This window comes from Acanthisitta chloris, unplaced genomic scaffold (genome assembly GCF_000695815.1).
Source record: "Acanthisitta chloris isolate BGI_N310 unplaced genomic scaffold, ASM69581v1 scaffold4082, whole genome shotgun sequence".
NCBI classification, from domain to species: domain Eukaryota; kingdom Metazoa; phylum Chordata; class Aves; order Passeriformes; family Acanthisittidae; genus Acanthisitta; species Acanthisitta chloris.
In genome coordinates, this window is record NW_008662020.1 from 65,459 (window position 1) to 85,316 (window position 19,858).

Below are 19,858 nucleotides of genomic sequence, written 5' to 3' on the forward strand. Positions count from 1 at the left end.
GAAATTAAGTCACCTCTTTTTCTTTTCTTCTTTTTTCTTCCCCCCCCCAGATTGATGTGACTTCTTTTGTTAAAAATTGCCACACAGATACATGCAACTGCAATCTTGGTGGGGACTGTGAATGTTTGTGTACCAGTATTGCAGCTTATGCCCACAAGTGCTGCCAGCAAGGAGCAGCGATTCACTGGCGATCTCCTTTGCTCTGTGGTATGTACCTGGGCTGGCCGTGCACTGCAGCTCATGTCTGAGGCATCTATGGCAATTTGCTGCCCAATAATACAAATATGACAGAAGCAGGTGGATAATAAATGTAATAGATGTAAAAGTAATGAAGGCTGTGCTCAGGGTGTGCTAGCGTAGAGACTGTTGGAAAGGTACCAGTATAGCAGATCTAGGGTATGTCCAGTGTTCTGTGTAGGCCTGCAAAGAGATCTAGTCCATGCTTTTCATTGACAGCAAGAAGGATTCTTGCCTGTATAATAATTGATGCTTCAGGTCTCCTGTCCTGGCACATCTCTTTAAATACAGCTGTATATGAACGAGCAAAGGTCTAAGGAAATAGAGTCACTGACTGAAATGCATTGTGGGAGATAAAACTTCCTCTGCTGAAAGTGAACTCTACATTTTTAGGATGGGGATATGCATGGATTCTGTTGTTACTTTTTAATAATAATGTGCCTGTTTTCTTTTTCCTTTAGCTTATGACTGTGAATATTACAATGAAGGTATGTAGTATTTGATATTTCCGTCTTTTATTCATCCTCATATTTGCATACCTTGCTGAATACTCTTACTCTTCCTATTTTCTAGCATTGCAGTTAGCTATGTGTCACAAACAAGTCTGTACTTCCCGGTTCTAAAATAGAATCCATTATTATGAAGAATTTAGCTGCAGATAAGTCATCATATCAACCACTCCAGAATACAGAAGGCATCTTTGATATACTATTCTATCAGTTTTCTTTCTGTATGATGATATTTTGAGATATTTCTCTCTCTCCGTCTTACTTACTTTGTTTCTCTTTTTAGAAAAAATACCCAAGAGGCACTTTCCTTATTTCACTCAGACTAACCCTGGAAGAAAATATAGTTTGGTAATTTCTCTCTTTCACAGGTTAGAGTGGTTTGTTTGGGGTTTTTTATACTCCTGATTTGGGTATGTGAGTTAAATGAACTCAGCAAGTTAGCAAAACAAGTCCCCATGGGCCTTTCTGCCTATGTCTAGGCAACATGGCAACAACCATGGTAGCTGTAAGCAAAGCAACACACCTGGCATCTCAGATTAAACATGATACGGTGCACACTGCAAATAAACCTCTTTGTAGCTTGTGCTAAGAAGAATCTCTGTCAGCTGCAGCAGTGTTGGAGGCTCTCTCTTCACTGTTCTCCCTGATCCCTAGGGTAGGATTGCAGAGTCACAGTCCCTTGTGCAATATCTCATTAATTACTTGAGATTTGTCCTGTATAAACACAGACAATCCTACATTAGTAAGGAATTCAAATATTGACACATTACGGTGCATCTTAGAAGGTTTTACACAGGTTTTACCATTTTCACCTCAGTCTGCCTTTGGCACAGGGAAATTCAAGTCCTTTCCTCCAAAAATGAATGGTGTGGATATATTGCATCTCTGATGATAGTGAGTTAAGATTAATGAGAAAAATTTTGTATGAGTTTTTATTAAAAATAAAAGAAAAAGCCTCATAAATTTTATGAACATTTACCACACTATCCAATTTTCTTCCAGGTTTTCATTCTGAAGTGATCTGCTTTGTTTTATTTTTGCTTCTTTCATTGACATATAAAAGAGATTGCTTTGGTTCAAATCAAAACTCAGTTGAATTAATTTATGGGCTTTTTCTTTGACTTGTGTAAGTAGTTTTAACTTGCTTCTATTTTTATGAGTGAAGGTCAGTGGCCCAGCTGTGATGAGTGATCTTAGTAATCGCTAATGCCTCAGTTAATGATCTCATAACGTTCAATGTGGGTGTGGATTAATGCACCATACAGCATATTGTAGCAGTCAGAGAGAAGCTCTAGAAGGATGTTAGCTTGTGCTTATACTGTAAATTTCAGAACTGGGACCTACAATATTTTGAAATTGATAGGTTGCAGGATTTTATGCACAAGTCTCAGAAGTATTGTACTGTGAAGAACAGTTCCTTAGAATGACAGTGGCATTCATTTGACAAAATTAATTCCTGTGTCATCTCTAATATTTGGATATTGTGCATGTGCTTTGTAGGGAGCAAGACATTGAAGAGGACAGGAAACTTGACTAAATGCAATGATATGAATGTGACTTTTAATATATCATTTTAGTGACTTGCATCCTATAATAAGCATCATATAGAGATGATTTTTTTTCTCTTCCTGTCTGGTCCAGTACAGTATCAGCACATAGATCTTGCTAGATATAGCTGACTTTCCATAATTTCTTTGTAGCAGGTAATTTTATCTTACTCAAAAAGGTTTGAGGACATGGTTTAAGGGTGAACACCATGATGGTGGTAGGTTGACAGTTGGACTTGATCTTAAAAAGCTTTTCCAACCTTAATGATTCTATGATTCTGTGAAAAAGTAGTAAGGAGTAATGGTTTTGGCTTGGATAGAGCTAAATATCTTCATAGAATTAATATGATGATGTATTTTGGATTTGTGATGAAAATGGTGTTTTAGCTATTGCTTACACAGCGTCAAGGCTTTTCCTGGTTCTCATGATGCTCCACAAGTGAACAGGCATTGGGGGTGTACAGGATGTTGGAGGGAACACAGTTGGGACAGCTGACCCCAACTGACCAAAGGGATGTTGTAGAACATGTGATATTATGTTCAGCAATGAAAACCGGGGAAAAAGTTTGCTGGGTCTGGCTTTGATTGAGATTCAGCCAGGTATTGGTCAACTGGTGGTGAGGAATTGGAGTTTTTTACATCACTTTTCTTGCAATTGTTTTCCATTTTTTCTTTTTCTTTCTTTCTTTAAAATCAAAATCCAAACCAAACCAATATGGAACTGTCTTTATTTCCACTCATAAATTTTTATTCAGTTCTTCCCCTTTGATTCTTTTGGGGGGTGCCTAGCTGCCTTACATGGTTAAAGTCAAGGATGGCATTAGGCATGTTTCCACTAGCAAGTGGAACCAAGTGGACAATTAAGACTGAAGTTTTATAAGTAATACAATGAGGATTTTTCTTTTTCTATTTGAATTTTCTTCCCTTAGGTCTTGGTGAAGGACCCTATATTTTGGCAAGTTTCGGAGCAGAAGGCACAATTATAGGGGCTAATGTATCCAGTAGAAGGATATTTCCCCTACCTAGAACTGGAGCATATGGAAATGTAATTTTCAGTTTCATGGTAACTCCAGGTCTTTTCAAAGATAAAGATTCATGTAAGTGTTCTCAGCAGTTTTGCTAATGGCTGTATACATACATACGTACATACATATATATATATATGTATCTCAAACTGTATGAATGATTTTTGCTGTGTCTTCTAAATCTCCTAAAATAGTATAGGTATTTTTAGTTAGAGGAATGAGAGAGGATGAAGTGGCCAGTTTCAAAACCGAGGAGGAATTATTTATTTATTTATTAGATATTAGAAAACATCACTGCCAGCTTTAAAGCTGACTTTTCAAATATTATTTTAGAAGTATTGCAAAATACAAGGGAATAGAATACTTTTGTGAAAAACATAATTAGTTTCTATAACTGGAAACTGGAAAATGTTGCACATGTATCTAGCAAGTATCAACACTGAAGGTCAAAGCAGGATATTTTTATCTCCAGTAAAATCAGTTCTATTTTATCTTTTCTTCTTTGTTATTTTCACTGGACTAGAAAATGTGCAACTTAGAATGATAAGTCTGGTTTTTGCATTGTTGGTAAGCAGCATTTCCATACAATGTACGAGGCAGTTTCTTAGGTGAACAGCTATTCCTAAGCTCTATTTTTCACTTATCAGGGACTTAACCAAACTATACAACCAAACTAAATATGTTTAAATATTCATTCTTCCTTATATATTTTCCTTTCTTCACATATATTGAATTTGTGCCAATTAAGTCAATACAGATATGGTCATTGTTTTCTCACATAACTTAATTTGTTGAAAATATCCCAAGCCCTCAAAAATCAACATAGAGAAGGGCTTTTCTTCACAGAAAAAAAATGAAACTAAGTTTACACACATTTGAAATTTTTGCAGTTGGAAAATTAAGTTTTTAGATGTTATTTAAAGATGAAAAATACGTAGAAAAGAAGAATTAATTCAGTCTTGTCAATTCTCCAGCTGATGTAAAGTGGAAGTAAAACATTCATTTTAACTGTGCAGTGCAAAGGTAGTTTCAATTTCTGTGAGGAATGAGATAGTATTCATCTAGATTAAAGAAACTTCAAGACTTCGTTCAAGTTGAATATCAAGTATGAAGTCAGTCTTGTTACAAGTTCTTACATTTTCAGGTAATTTTCTTCACTTTTGATTTCTGGCATGAGTAGAGCAAATAGAGGGTCAAGTCTCTCATATGGCCACAGGTTTTCTTATTGTATTGCTGGATATGTCTGTATATAAAAAAACCCTGACCTCAAGATGAAGTCAAGCATGTTTTTACAATGTGATGTTATTTACTAATAAAATTTTGGTATAGCTGAACTGTCAGACAGTGGTTCAAACTTGAACAAAACCTCCCATATTGAGCAAGTTCCAAGACTGCTTATGATTAATTTTGTAGGCTGAATGTAGTTTTGATCTGACTGATTAGCTCCCTGGTGGATATGAATTATACGATCACTTGAAGTCTCTTTTAGACCCTGCACTGCATTTCTAACTCTCTTTTCTGTAGCATAAAGCTGAAATATTTTGTTTGTGAAAAGCAAGTGTTTAAAAGGAGACACTTCACAGTCAATATACAGGTTTTAATCTCAATTTTATATTGTTTTCTATGAAAATCTTACTTTATCTTTTTCTTCTGTGGAAGCCCTCTCTCTTGTTTCCCTTGAATCTGCTGAAAGACCAAACTACTTTCTGTATGTCCGTGACAATGGAACTGTTGGGTTGGAACAGTGGCAGGCAAGTGCCTCCTTTCAGAGACGAGCCACCTTCTTCCACCACCAGGGTCTCTGGGGTCCAGGGCTCAGTGCCTTTGAACTGCACAGTAAAAAAGGCTTTTTCATCATTCTCTCATCATCTGGTGTTAAAGTGGCAAAGTATGATGATTCAGAAGAATTCAAACGTTTCAGTAGCTTTAGCATTGAAGGTAAGTGTTGTGTAATCCCCAGGGATAAGTATTCTTTTTCTGCTTGCTTTCAGAGCACTTGTCTTTCATTGGCAGTAGTAACAGATATTTTTAATTACTCTCTGTCTTCCATTCCATCTCAAAATGCCATTATTTTCTAATTTTTGCAGATATGATGGTCACTTTAGCTTTGAACTATGTTTTCATTGGTTTACGCCTTCAAAGTGAAAGTGGCATGTCACAAAATGATGCATGTCAATATCTTATTAGTGATAATAGATATCTATTATTTTAAACAAATTGTGTAATTGTATTGCTTCTGCAACCAACAGCATCTTCACTGTGTTTAACTGGTTTTTTAGAGGTTTTAAACCAGAATATGTTGTAAAAGTGAGTAACTGTATTGTTGAAGCTTAAAATCTCTTTTAGCTTGGATGAATTTAAAATACTTGAAACTAAACAAAATCTGACCTACCTGAAAGTACTGAAGAATTTGTCTACTTGGTTTTCATTTTTTCATTTATATGAAAATCCCAATGTATGTTATAGAACAGGCTGTAAATTTACTGTTTGTTAACTGTATAATAATAAATAATACCCTTTCTTTCTTTTTTCTTAGAACTCAGCGCTTCTGTGCCTTATCGAAGGATGTGTGAATGGCGATATGAATCCTGTTCTAATCCTTGTTTTAAGACATGTAGTGATCCTGAAGGAGTAGCATGTAAATTCCTTCCTCTGTAAGTAAAATTAAGCTCATATTGCCACTGTATTTTCTTTTTAATATGCATACCATATGCTTTCTGAAAGTTATTGCAGTAGTAATATCTATTAATTTTTACTCATCCAGTATCACTCTTGGGAGAAACTCTCACAAGTCATATGAAAACATTTGAAATAAGCCTCTCGTTTCCCACGGTATATATTCCTGTTTACATGTGATCTTTCACTACAAGAATAAGAGGCTTGTATTTAGCCCAGAGGATTAACTTCTGGTGGTGGTTAAGCAGAAGGCTCTTAAATTAAGTGAACGCTATTTCCTTCTATGGATTTATATTCACATCCCAAACCATGATGCTAAAATGACTACATCTTTCTGGTGTTTGTAGGACAGAGCTCAAAAGCTGTAGGAATAGTAAGGGAGTACTATGCCCTCTCCTGTAAGAGGAAGGAACTTTTTTATTGAGGTATTCACTGGCGTGAAGAGAGGGATTTCACATGGGTGATGTTAGCTTGTAACTGAGTAACAAGATTTCCTCTCTCCACGGTCCTCCTCTGGCGTCTCTGGAACCACAACAAATTAAAAGGAAAAAGACCTAAAAGCTCAAGGCACAATGTGGTGGAAAAGAAAGGATATTTTGAATTTCAGACTACTGCCTTAGGCATATGCAGTTCATGATTAGTAATATTATTAATATTACAAATTTTTTAAGTTGGTACTTTTAGCTTTTTTCATATGGGCATACTGGTTGTTGATATCATGATTTTCTTATTGAAATGTCCCCTACAATGAAAAAGTGTGGGAATATATGAACTTGTCTGCACTCTCCTATGATGAAAGTGCACAAGAAAAATACTTTCTATGGAGTCAAAATATTTTAATGTCTCAAATGAATATATCTGGCAGTCTTGTAGAGCAGTTCATTATTCTGTGGAAAGCACTTCTACTTAGGGATCTAAACTCCCACCTGATTATGGAAGCAGAATGGTCTAAAGCTATAATGTTCATCAGCCCATGCAAAGACTTGATTATGAACAATGTAGAAACAGAATTGTGCTGTTCGATAACTTTGTGACCTTGAAAAGCCTCAAAATGCTTTGTTCACCATTACACTGGAAGCTTCTCAAAACTCTGACAAGGAAGACTTTCAAATGTTTTATTTTGCCAAAGTAAAATAGTTTAAAATTCATTTATGCTTCTACTGTGGCTTTAGAATTGACAATACAATATTTTACAGAGTTGAAGGATGCATGCCATACTGTCCCAAAAATATGATCCTCGATGAGGTCACACTTAGATGTGTTTATCCAGAAGACTGTAAGTGTATTTTATTTTACTGGTCTGATCTTATAAATTACAATAGAGATCCCAGGAAAGGTTTAATCAAATGTACATTTAAAAAAAATAAAACACTTTATCAAAGTTTCTCTCTGTTGAAGATTCTCTCTGGGGCATAGACTCTATTCCCAGCCATCAAAAATACAGCTTCTACATTCAAACAAACTATGTTTAAAGTTGCACTCTTTCATGTCTCTAGTAGTGTGTTAAATTTAACTTGTTGTGGTGATGTGGTACTTATCACAACTATATTTGAATATATAATGTTAGTATATTAAACGTATATAACAGAAAGATCCTAAATGAAAGAAATACTGCTGTGACCAAAAGGTCTGTCTTTTCAAATGATGGGACACCACTAACAAATTCAATGCACCTATTTAATAACTTCTGGTGTGTAAAGATACCACATTATTTGCTTATTTTAAGGGATGCAGTATTCTCTTAGCATTAAAATTGAATTTTAATACTGTGTCTTATTTTATTTTACAAATTTTGAATTAAATATATTATGCTTGATATTTGCTACTATGAAGTTATCTCATATAAGTATACTGCCTTCCAAATTTGTAATGTATTTATTGCAAATATTTTACTATTTTGGATTTACTTAATTTTCTATGGAGTTCCCTTCTTGCTTCAAAACTGCTCTGCAAAATCAAGGTTTTCATGAAAAATAAAAAAATTAACTACTTCATTTGCAAAGAAAATTAGAAAGCATCTTGGGTCAGCTGAGTTCCTCAAAGTCATCAGGCAACCTGGAACCATTGGAGAGATCTGATTTTCTAATATTTAAATGGGACTAGAGTAGAGATAGATGTTGCCATTTTGCTTTACTAATAATCCCTAAAAGACAGTGAAACATGCCTTTTTCCTTTTAGGCATACCTGTGACACCTACAGAATCAGAAATTGGAACGAAACCTCCATTGTTATTCTCTCACATGGGTGCTACCACAGAGGGATTTTCTCAGACACCTCCTTTCTTTGTTACTTCAGGGAACGAATCAACTCATATCGGTGTGACAGAGAAAGTAACCATGAAAGCAAACACAACTTTAAGGGGAATGACTATCTCATCACAGTCCATTACAGACTTTTATGCATCTCATACAGCCACCTATTCAACAGTTTCATTACCAAGTACACTGGAGCCTTCTGATGTACTTCATAGCACAGCCAGCCCTACTGTCCTTTCCAAAATCATCTCTTCAACAGATTTTCCAACTCTTCTTCAAGCCTCAGCAGTCACATCACATACTGTCAGTTCTAATGCACCTATAGCTTTACCCATTACAATAGCAACTCCAACAAGGCTGCTCAGCACAAGTCCTGTTCCAACACATTCTGCCTTATTAGCACCCACTTCCCAAGTGGTAGTTCCATTTTCACATGAAACATCGACCTCTCAGCTAGGAACACTTCATCCTATCTCAGCACTAACAAATTTAACCTCCGAGCCATCTTTTGTCACTTCTGAGCTGCCTGCAGGGATTGGGAAGGAGTCCTTCAGTAAGTCATTCTAAGGCAACAGAAATATCTTGTGAAATGTCCTTGTCTGCTTTGCTGGCTGGCAGAGCAACTTTCACAAGACCTGTATTTCTTGGTTCACATTTGACACTAAGCACATCTACTTCTTCAGTATCTACTTCTCCTATATATACTTTGCCTGTTAGAACTAGGTCTGGCATTGGCCAAACTGCAGTTCACTCAACACCCTTTTCTGCATTGACTTCAACTGCTTCTCAAATTCCCGTGACTACTGATTTGCTAGCTATGAGGCAAGTTTTCCTCAATTAGTCACAGTTTCATATTTCAAAACAGCAAAACCTTTGTCTAAAACTTCTCTGTTATCATTAAATGCAAGTTTTTCAGCTAGTTTTTCTCTGAAGCCATCTTTGTCTTCAGTGCAAATTTCAGTGACTATTCCCAAGCAAACATCTCGGTTCAAAAAAAGGCAGTATTTCTGCTGTTCTGCCAATAATAACTGCATCTTCACCTCAAGTTGCTTCTCAAATCCCTATAAACACTTCTTTGAGTCCTGCTGGAACATGCACAGTATCTATACCAGTGCATTCTCTGATTATCTCCCTGAATCCCAAAGGTATGTCAGATGTCACCGTTGCCGCCAAAAGTCTTTGTAAAGTTCCTTCTGCTGTTTCTACTCCTGTAGTCAATTCAACAATCTTTAATATGTCTATAGTAAACAAAGCCTCAACAGGAAATAAGTACAAAATGTACACTGATTACTTTTCAGTGTCATCCATTTCTAGAACGCCAGTGAAATCCATTATGTCTACAGTCTTCCCTTGTAGAACATTGGTATTACCTCTAAATGCTACATCAATAACCACTCCAGGAATTACAAGCAGTTCAGATACAGAACTGAAGACTGACCCTGTGGCTCAAAGTTCAGGCACTTTTCATGCCTAAAGATATTTCTCTTACAAGGTCATCCTCTTTATTTGCAACCTTGTTGTCAACGTCAGTACCATCCTATGTGACATCTCAGACAAGTTCTTCATTGATTTCCACAGTCACTATCACATCATCAGTAGCACAAAATATAACTGCTACCCAAGCATCAGTTTCATCTCTAGATACACAAGGAGCTTAAAAAAAATCCAGTTACACACCTTGTAACTTCTTTTGTGTATTTTTCTAAATTAAATTTAAGCATAAACCCTTCTCCGAACATTTCAGCACCACTAAAAACATCCATTGTAATGCCCTCTTTCTTAATGCCTACAACTCCTGAAGCCACTTTAGAAAGCCAGTCCAGTAGGGTCTCTATGCCTTTAGCTCCTCTTAAGACCACTCATATCTCTACTGTTTCTCTAGGAAAACAGAGTTCTCCGGTAAGTTCTTCAGAAGAAGATGGAACAATATCAGCCATATCAGCTGGAATCATCATTCAATCCACTACACCAGTGATCATGAACACAACAGTGAATGCTACATCCTCAAAACCACCTTATATTTTTGCAAAAATACCACCTAGCTCTTCAGACAGTTTATTAGTTGCTTCGGGCATTTCTGTAGCCTCTAGGATTACTACAAAAACCACTGATTCTTTTGTTACCGATTTGGATTTTTATATGGCTTCAGCTTCAGTTCCTACCACCATAGAAACACACAAATCTTTATTTACAACTGCAGTAACTCAAGCTTCACAGAGCATTAAAGAAACTCCAAAAATTATTAGAATGAAAACAATTGGTACTACAAGTCCATTATCACAGATGAAGAGTTCCTCATATGCAGCTTCAGAAGTTAAATATGCAACCACATATGAAAGAACAGTGGATATTTCAGAAAGTGGTCAGACTTCACATGAGCAAAGAAATACAGCCTCAGTAAAAGATATCTCTCTTTCTGAAGTCCCAGAAGTAACAACAATCCCAACACAGAAACCAATTAAACCTTATTTTAGTTTACCAGAGCCCACAGAGTTGCAGACCAGGACTATAATAGATTTATCTCATTCTAGTGGTGGAATGGCTCTGCCTTCCTTTTCAGAAACGACGGCTGTAGCTGACAAGGATTACTTTGGTACGATGTTGCATACACTGATGTCTACATCCTCTGAGTGTGTGGTATGATCAGTTTTGCTTCCCTCTATATGTTAAAATGTGTATTACTTGTCAGTCCATTCTGTTATGCTATGTATGTAATACCATAGATTTTAAATAGTTCCTATTTTCTATTTAATTTGCATATTTTAAAATACTCAGTTGTTCTTGGAGTATAGTTTTATTGCTGCTCTTACATTGCCCTGGTATATCCTGCAACTTGGATGTATTGCTCTGAAGAAAAAGGCTTTTAAAGCTATGTGCTCGTTCCAGGTAGCAAAATATATTTCTGAGGTGCAGAAAAAGACAATCTATGGATTTTTGGGGTTTCTGCGTAATCTCACTCTGTCTTTCCTTTTTCTATTTGTTTCTTTGTCATAGGGTTTAAAATGATGGGAATGCATGATTTTGTGTGTCTTAAAATACTTCAGATTATTAGTGACTATAACATGTAGCCTCAATGCATAATGCTTTACACAGGGTATTCCACCAAAGCTAGATGGAACAGGAAGTGTGTAGGTGAATGGACATGCATTGCTGTTACCTGTTACAATCACACAAATGCAAATCATTCCAAAATAACTGATGAGGGGTCAGGGAGATGTGCTGATTCCCTCTCAGAGCAGGAGGATGAACAAGTAACTTGGACTTCATAAGGGCAATGAAATCAAAGTTGACTCTGGTTGTTTTTTTCCTTATCTAACAGCCAAGATACCTCGAACCTCTCGACAAATGTAGCCAGTTTGTATGTTTAAACATGGGTTGGTTGTTATACAACCTTTCAAGAAACTGCCCTAAGGATGTGCAGATGCCAGATTGTGGTTTTCGAGGAATGCCAGTTCAAGTTAACGCTGATAGTTGTTGTCCAGAATGGGAATGTCCCTGTAAGTCACTGTTTTATTTTTAAATAAAACATAGAGCCTTGATACATAAATTTCAAGTAATAAATTAAAGATTTATCGGAGTAGGAATATGAGGTTGAATACTGGAATGAATTAAAAAGAGCTGTTCATCAGCGAAACAAATGTTTTGGTATCTTTGAATCAACACTCAAGAGAGTCAAAATATTTTGTTTGAATGAAAACATTGAAATGAAATCTGCAACATGAACATCAATATTTTCCAGCTGAGACTTTTCAGAAATTCTATCAGTAGATATGTTAAGATTTCAGCATTTTGTGAAGAAAATCAAATTTTATACTAGCCTTTTCTGAAAGACAGAACCCCCAAATTTCAGTTAGCTCTAATTGCCGTTTTTACTCATGCTTAGAAACTGCCAAAACTGGCACATGAGTATCTGCCAAGGGAACAAAAAGGGAACAAAAACCTTGCAGCATTAATGAAACCCATATCACACGTTATATTTGTTTCAAGACGGGACAGATAAGTCCTTTGTTATCAGTATCTCAATATATATATATTTAAATGCCTATATTTTCTTACACTGTACAGATTCATTTACCTTGCCTGTAAAACATTGACTTAAGTGAAATTTTCACCAGTTTAAGCATTCTGCCCTAAGCCTGGGCACACAGCAGTATGTTAAGGTATTTCCACTGACTAGCCCAAACACTTGCATGGCTCAATATGCTGTCTGCAGAGCAAGGTCATCAATATATATATGAACCTATACGTGAAAGCAAACAATGCTAGAACTGAAAGTTTTTAGGTATGCTCTGTATTTGGTTTTGTGGTAACCTCATTAAATGACAGTTCTTTTTTAGGTCAATGTTCTGTACTGTCCGAACTGAGTATTATTACATTTGATGGAAACAACGTAGCCCTCTGTAATATGGCTTCCTATGTTTTAGTCAAGTTGCCGGTAGAAACTATTGTTGCTCATATTGAAAAATGTCCTGCTAATCAGGTAAGATTCTTGCAAAAATGACAAGTTATTTAACTTTCAAGGAGTGTGCTTAATCATGCTGTCTAGATAAAGGAATTTCATCTCAGGTTAAATAGTAATTGTTGTGTTATATTATAAAGAAATTCAAATGTAGGTTCCTTTTAAATTAGCATAGGTGACATAACTTGTGATTCTGTATGTTTCCTTTCAGGCTCCCCACACACAAGTTTTATCAAAACCTTGAATTTATACTTTACAATATGGTCAAAATGCTAAAACAGAATAGTCAGAATAATTATTCGGTAGTGATTTTAGGAAAGTATTAATGACTTTGGGATTAGTGTGATGAGCTGGTTTTTGTAGTTATCTAACTCTCTGCATTACCTAAAGAGGGCATCCAGCCACTTTATTTGTAGACTGCCAGTTGAGATCAGGTCAATCTCATCCTTAGAGTCCGTACATACCTTTCTTTGCATTGTCCATAGTCCTAATTTATGCAGCCCTTGAGCAATTGGCTTGCATTTCTGGCTGGAGTTTGTGGATAAACAAGTTACTGATGAGGAACTTCAACAGACTTCTTTCCTTCCCATCCCTCTTATTTCTCAGTGGTACACTTGTACTTTAAGACTGTTAAGTGTGACAGTCTTGCACTGTTTTAGAGGTTTTCTATTAAACTGCTCTCTCATTACTTCTTGGTTGTGGTCTAGAGGTGTGAGTGAAGAACATATAGGCAGATGAGCTTTAGAAGTCTGTAGCTAAGAAATATTTTCTTGAAAAGCCTTTCAGTACATGCACTACATTATCTGGGAAATGTGTTTTTTTATTATTTCTAATGAATATATTAAACTAGTTTAATTATTTAGCTGATTGTAGAAGAACTTTAAAGACAAATAAAATAATCAACTTATTTTTGCCAAATAAAAATGCTGCTAATTATCATTGCACTTCTAATCTATTTTTAATGTTTTCCAGAGTGCAAATTCAATAAGAAAACTAGTAAGTACTTGTTTGTTTTACTCCCTGTAAAGTGCAATAATATTACATGAATTGAAAAAAATTCCCAATAGCACTGGCACAGAATTAGAAAAACAATAGTAACTAAACTTGTTTGTCACTTTTCTTTCAAGGTTCCACCTTCAAACACTTCAGGGCTCTGTTTTAAGAAATTAAATGTCACAACACAAACATGTAATGTACTTATCAATCGTTTAGCAAGAAAAGTAAGTACATATCAACGGTATATAGCATGTGTACACTTAAAAATAACTGGAGAGCTATTCTATTGTAGAATGTAATAAATCAGAATTAAAATTAAATATTAAAGGTTTGGGATTACTTGTGCAATTCAGGTTCCCAGTAATTCATGGTATGCTAGAAGCAAAGCAATATACATTTCTGATACCATGCTTCACTTATATGTCATTTATCCAAAACGACACTTCAAAGTTATTTTGAGGTTTAAAAAAAGCTGCAAAAGCAGTTGTGCCTGAGACTATACTTCCAGAAATGTTCCAAGATATGATAGCTAATTAAACTGCCTTTCCTGCTAGTCAATAATAAGTCAGAACAGATAACTTTGAATAATTGGAATGAGGTTTTGTTGATAAATGCAATATATGATAAATAAAATTTATTGCCTCCTTAATTTGAAAAGATTTTGTTTCTCATGTCTATTTTATTTGCAGTTATAGGAAATGGCACTGATGGGAAACTGTGATTTAAGCAGTGTGACTGTTGTATGTGACAGAGGCTGTAAAAAATATCTTTTGCTATAAAACATAAATACATCTTTGCAATTTGTTTTTTTTTTTAATCCCTAAAATGTGTTTGGTCTATTTTAGGTAGTAGTGGATTCTGTAATTCAACCATTACCATTTTCTAAAGAAGGACTAAGTATTCAGGATACTGGTGCAATGTATGTTGTTAATACCCCTGCTGGTATCAGTATCAAGTGGGCTCATCTTACAGGCATCATAGATATACAGTATGGATTATACTCTAACACATCGATGAAGACAGAAGGACTTTGTGGTGAGGCTATGGTTGTAATTTTTTTCTTACTTAACAACTTCCCATTGAAATTTGCAGCTCCCTTTTGTGTCTGTGACCTGCTGTCCTCACAACCCTCACCATGACCCTCATTAACTATGCTGAAAATCCTGTTTGAGGTGGATTTGTGAAATTCTATCAATTAATAATAATAGATTGATAATTCTGTGTCAAAGCACAGTAGTAGTCTGCAGAACAAGTAGTGATCAGCACACTGTAGCTAAACAATTTTTAAAAAATGTACTTTTTCTGCCTGTGTTTCACAGAAACACAGAATGGGCCAGATTGAAAGAGACCATGGTCGGTCATCTGGTCCAACCTCCCTGCTCAAGCAGGATTATCCTAGAACACATTGCACAGGATTGTGTCCAGATGGTTCTTGCATATCTCCAGGGAGGGAAACTCCACAACCTCTGTGGACAATCTGTTCCAGTGCACAGTCACTGGCACAGTAAAGAATTATGTCTCATATTCAGGTAGAACTTCCTGTGCATCACTTTCTGCCCATTGCCTCTTGTCCTATTGCTTGGCACCACTGAGAAGAGCCTGGTTCCATCCTCTTGATATCCTCCCCCCTTCTTGAGGTACTTATAAACATTTATGATGTTCAGCTCAGTTGTCTCTTCTTGAGACTGAACAGGCCCAACTCCTTCAGCCTTTCTTTGTAGGTGGGTTGCTACTGTCCCTTAGTCATCTTTGTTGCCCTCTGTTGGACCTACTCCAGGAGATCCATGTCCCTCTTGTACTGAGGAGCCCAGAACTGGACACAGCAGTCCAGATGTGGCTTCATCAGGGCTGAGTAGAGGGGCAGAATCACCTCCCTTGATCTGCCTGGCAATGCACCCCAGGATACCATTGACCTTCTTGGCCATGAGGGCACACTGTTGGCTCATGGACAGTTTGTGGACCATGAGGAAGCCCAGTTCCTTCTCCACCTTCAGCAGGTCGGTCCTCAGCCTGTACTGGCACATGGAGTTGTACCTTCCAAGGTGCAGAACCCTGTTGCCCTTATTGGATTTCAAACAGTTCCTCTCTGCCCATCTCTTCAGCCTCTCAAGGTGCTTCTGAATGGCTGCACAGCCCCCTGGGATACTGGCCACTTCTCCTAGTTTTGTATCATTAGCAAACTTGCTGAGGAGGAACTCTACTCCCTCATCCAGGTCACTGCTGAACAAGTTAACCAATACTGGGCCCAGTATGAGAACTTTGGGGGGCACCACTAATGACAGGCCTCCAACTAGAGTTTTTAATAATATTGCTGAAGTCAAGTAAAGAAAATGGAAAATAATTCAATAGAGAAGTGTCTGCTGAAGAAGTTCAGGTAGTGACAGTCTATTTTGGTAATTATGGAGAAAAGAGTAACTGTCTGATGTTAGCACTGCCAGCTTATTGTTATGCAAATACTGACAAAAGGAATATCTTAGGAAGGGCCCAAGTGTCCTGACAATAGCAAATCTGAATGTAGACCTCTTAAGGTTGGATCTAGGGTCCAAAACTGTGCTCAGTCATCTCAGACTTGAATTCCAATGGTAGTAAATTTAGCATGTTTCAGGCTTCCCTGATAGCCTTTTTGTAACTCTGCCAGTTTGAATACTATGGAGAAGTGTAAGCAGGTGTTTCAGAATTACTTTAATTCTATCATAAATGTTCATTTTCTGGTGCATTGTGATTTTACATAATCTACTCTATGTTGAAAAGGAAAATAAACTTTTTATAATCTTTTAAACTGCTTTCAGTTTCAGCAATTCAGATATGTTTTAAATACAAATGAAACAAATGATTTCTTTAAAATTAAGTGCTATTTCCTGCTTGAACAAAAATAAAGTTGTAGATGTAGTGAGAGAAAGAGAATGCTGGCACTGCATCTTTACCCAGTATCATGCCATCTTCTCTATGCATGCTGAAAAAGAGTGGGGTGAGGGGAGGTCAAATGTAGGAAGAATTATAGAATAGTTGCTCTTCGTGTTATGGAAGGATACAAGGAGGAAGGCTATGCAGACAAATCCAATCTTCACTTTGAAATATTTCTCTACCTTTAGTGCTTCTTTCCTATTCTCTGCATTTTGCTCTTGTCTCCCTCTCATATTAGAAAAAAATTGTGAGACTATGGAGTAAATTGGCTTTGTTTTTAAAACTGTCTTGATTCTGCAATTGTGTAACATGGCTCTACAAATTCTAATGACAGCAGTTTGTGATCTGCAGTAAGAAGCAGAGGAGTTAAGAATATGGGAAAGTGGTGCTACTGTCAGATGCTTCTTATCATGCAAATAACATCTTCTATATTTCTCCATGCTGTCTGAAAGAATAACAGTCTGTCACACCACCTAGTTCTAACAAGGGACCCTGGAGAGCATCAGGCTGCAGGGCTGGAAGTGTGAAGGCAAGGGCTTAGGATGTAGTTAAAAATGTAGAAGGAACATGAAAATAAGATAACTTTGCCTAATCAGTTCCTGAGATGTAAGACCCTAGTATGAAGATTAAAGTTTTGTCATTAGTCACTTATTATGTGCTTACAGGAATGATATATTTTAATTGATGAATCAACAGGATACATACAGTAATGAATTCTGGTAGCCAGAGGATGTCAGGTGACTGGGTAGATTGCTTTTTTCAGCGGTTTTTTTACTAATAAATTGGGTAAAAACAATATTTTCTCTAGAGAAAGCAATTTGTTAATCAAAGGATTCCTTTCATAACTTCTTGTACTTAGAATGTTCAATTAAGTTTAAATACCTAGTGAAAATAATCAGTGATGTGCAGCTAATTTGCAATACTGTATCAAATAATCAGTGATGTGCAGCTAATTTGAAAGCCATCTACATTTCCTACCAAGGAGCTGACTGATGTTCCGTAGAATGAAGTCAGAATTTGGAGCCATGTCAGTGAATTTGCTACACTTAAAGGCAGTGAAGTCAGAATTTGGAGCCGTCAGTGAATTTGCTACACTTAAAGGCACATTTTGTTGGCAGTTTTTCTCAAAAGTTAATTGATTGCCAGAAAAAGTGTAATTAGTTGTATTGTGTGATGTGCTTGTTTTACTAAGCTATTGAGATGAGAACTAAAATCACAAGTAGACATTTGGAATTACAGTGGACGTGTAGCTGCTTTCATTTATAAGCTCAGGCGACTAACTTGCATGGGTCAACCTGATGCCATGTCAATCTTACTTTATCAAATGCACTTCTGTTTCCCAAAGAAAGTCATATACATGGGTCAACCTGATGCATGTCAATCTTACTTTATCAAATACACTTCTGTTTCCCAAAGAAAGTCATATGGCATGTTTGTTTGTGCTTTGAATGCAATGTTCTGACTCCAGGGGTGTGTAATGGAGATCCTAGTGATGACCTGCAAATGCAAAACATGACTATAGTTACAAATATGGAGGAAATTGAAATGTTCATTAAGAGTTGGGAAATCGAGAAATCACTTGATGTAACAACCAGGAGGCCTATAATAAACTGTACTGAAGATAACTGCTCATACTGCATGGAACTGCTAAACGGAAGCATTTTCATCCCTTGTCACAAGAAAGTGAGTACAAAGATCAGATAAATTGCAGGTGCAAATCAAATAAAACATGTATAGTTAAGAAAAAGAGCAAGAGAAATATGCATATGTTTTTAATGTTTTGCTTATTTTCATGAGCTGACAGCTGGGTGGGTGAGAGACATATGCATATGTTTTTAATGTTTTGCCTATTTTCATGAGCTGACAGCTGGGTGGGTGGTTTTAATAGTCCCATCATGTTGGCTTTAATATTTTTGTCATGTTGTCCATTGTAAATATACATCTGTCTGGATCCCTATGCTACTATGCCTGCTTTATAATTATTTAGTAGACAATTCTCAAAGGAGAGACACCAGATCATCATGTCAAGACAAACACTTTCCACAAGAGTTATTTTTATTAAAGGACTGACATGTGTCACTAGAACAGAAAGCCTCATGCAGACTCAGGCAGTCTGAGACTGGCTGAACTGAAGAAATCTCCAATTAAATTAATTTTGACATGGTTACTGTTATGTTGAAAATTTGGTAGAATTTCTTACAGAAATCTTTCTGAAACTGTACTTTCTATCAGGAATCTAGCTGTAGCATGCACACTGCCAGTAGAAGTGGGTAGTGCAGCGTAGCTGTTCCCCAGAATTGAAAATGAGGAAGCCACAAATCTCTGAGGTCTGACTGCCTTTCCCCACTTTATTTAAAAAAAAGAGATTAATTACTCAAGTGGCCCTTTCTTTCTCAGAGACAGATGTGTTCAGATTCCTGATTCACTTCTTGTTGTTCTGCTTTTCCATCCTTGGGTTGCATTGTGTTACACTTTAGTTTTGTCACAAACAAAAGCTGTTCAAAGTATTGCAGGCAGCTGAGCCCCTTCCTTCAAATTCCAAAGACCTCTCCTCACTTTCCCCAGGTAGAAAAAAAATAGAGGGAATTCTTCTGAAAGGAAGGAGTTAGAGGGTTTATCTTTCTTAAAAGAGATTTATAGATATTTGCCAGAGAAACCTACTGGGAGGGAGCAGTGGTAAGCAGTTTGGAATCAAGAAGAGAAAGTAGCACCAGTGAGTAGTAGGATGCTTTGTGCTATTGTTTTGACACATCTCATTTTAAAATAATAAAAGGCATAGCCAGAATTCCTACGACATATATGTTCCCAGGAGAACTCTGATATTGCATCTTTTCCAGTTTTATAGCAAAACCTGACATAGCATCAAAATGGAGCATATTGCTGAAACCACAGGGAGAACTGGGCTGTAGGACAGTAGGCATCAGGCAGAATGAAGCATAATCTGACTTTTCCACCTTGTTATAAACTTATGCAAACAAAACCAACAGAAATAAGATAGGCTGCACCACCTGCATTTAGACTCAGTAACCCTGGCTACCAGGTCCTACAGACACAGAGAGTAATAAGTAACTCATTCACAGCAGGAAGGTATAGCAGCAATGTTTAGCTGAGATTGTTGACTTCTGGTTGACAGGGCTATACTGGGAAAGTTCTTGTAAGTAGGCAGTTAGCACTGTGTTCTGTGTCTACTGATGATCATAAAAAGTTCTGGCAGTTTAAGTTTTACAGAATGAGTGCTCTGATAAAAAAA

General features: G+C 36.6%; 1 protein-coding gene across 1 annotated transcript in view; it reads left to right on the plus strand.

The window, feature by feature from the left end:
- LOC103798177 (otogelin-like protein) overlaps nt 1-18,291 on the plus strand; it is a gene marked incomplete at its 3' end in the record, with an annotated part of 75,241 nt that extends 56,950 nt beyond the window's left edge. Inside the window, exons 30-43 of the mRNA XM_009070425.1 lie at nt 51-207; nt 699-725; nt 3,223-3,390; nt 4,978-5,256; nt 5,855-5,972; nt 7,191-7,270; nt 8,173-8,802; nt 10,132-10,886; nt 11,569-11,746; nt 12,587-12,729; nt 13,681-13,704; nt 13,836-13,928; nt 14,550-14,739; nt 18,077-18,291. Coding sequence (XP_009068673.1) covers nt 51-207; nt 699-725; nt 3,223-3,390; nt 4,978-5,256; nt 5,855-5,972; nt 7,191-7,270; nt 8,173-8,802; nt 10,132-10,886; nt 11,569-11,746; nt 12,587-12,729; nt 13,681-13,704; nt 13,836-13,928; nt 14,550-14,739; nt 18,077-18,291 — 3,057 coding nt within the window. The remainder of the gene's footprint in view (nt 1-50; nt 208-698; nt 726-3,222; nt 3,391-4,977; nt 5,257-5,854; nt 5,973-7,190; nt 7,271-8,172; nt 8,803-10,131; nt 10,887-11,568; nt 11,747-12,586; nt 12,730-13,680; nt 13,705-13,835; nt 13,929-14,549; nt 14,740-18,076) is intronic.
- Nucleotides 18,292-19,858: the final 1,567 nt, after the last annotated feature.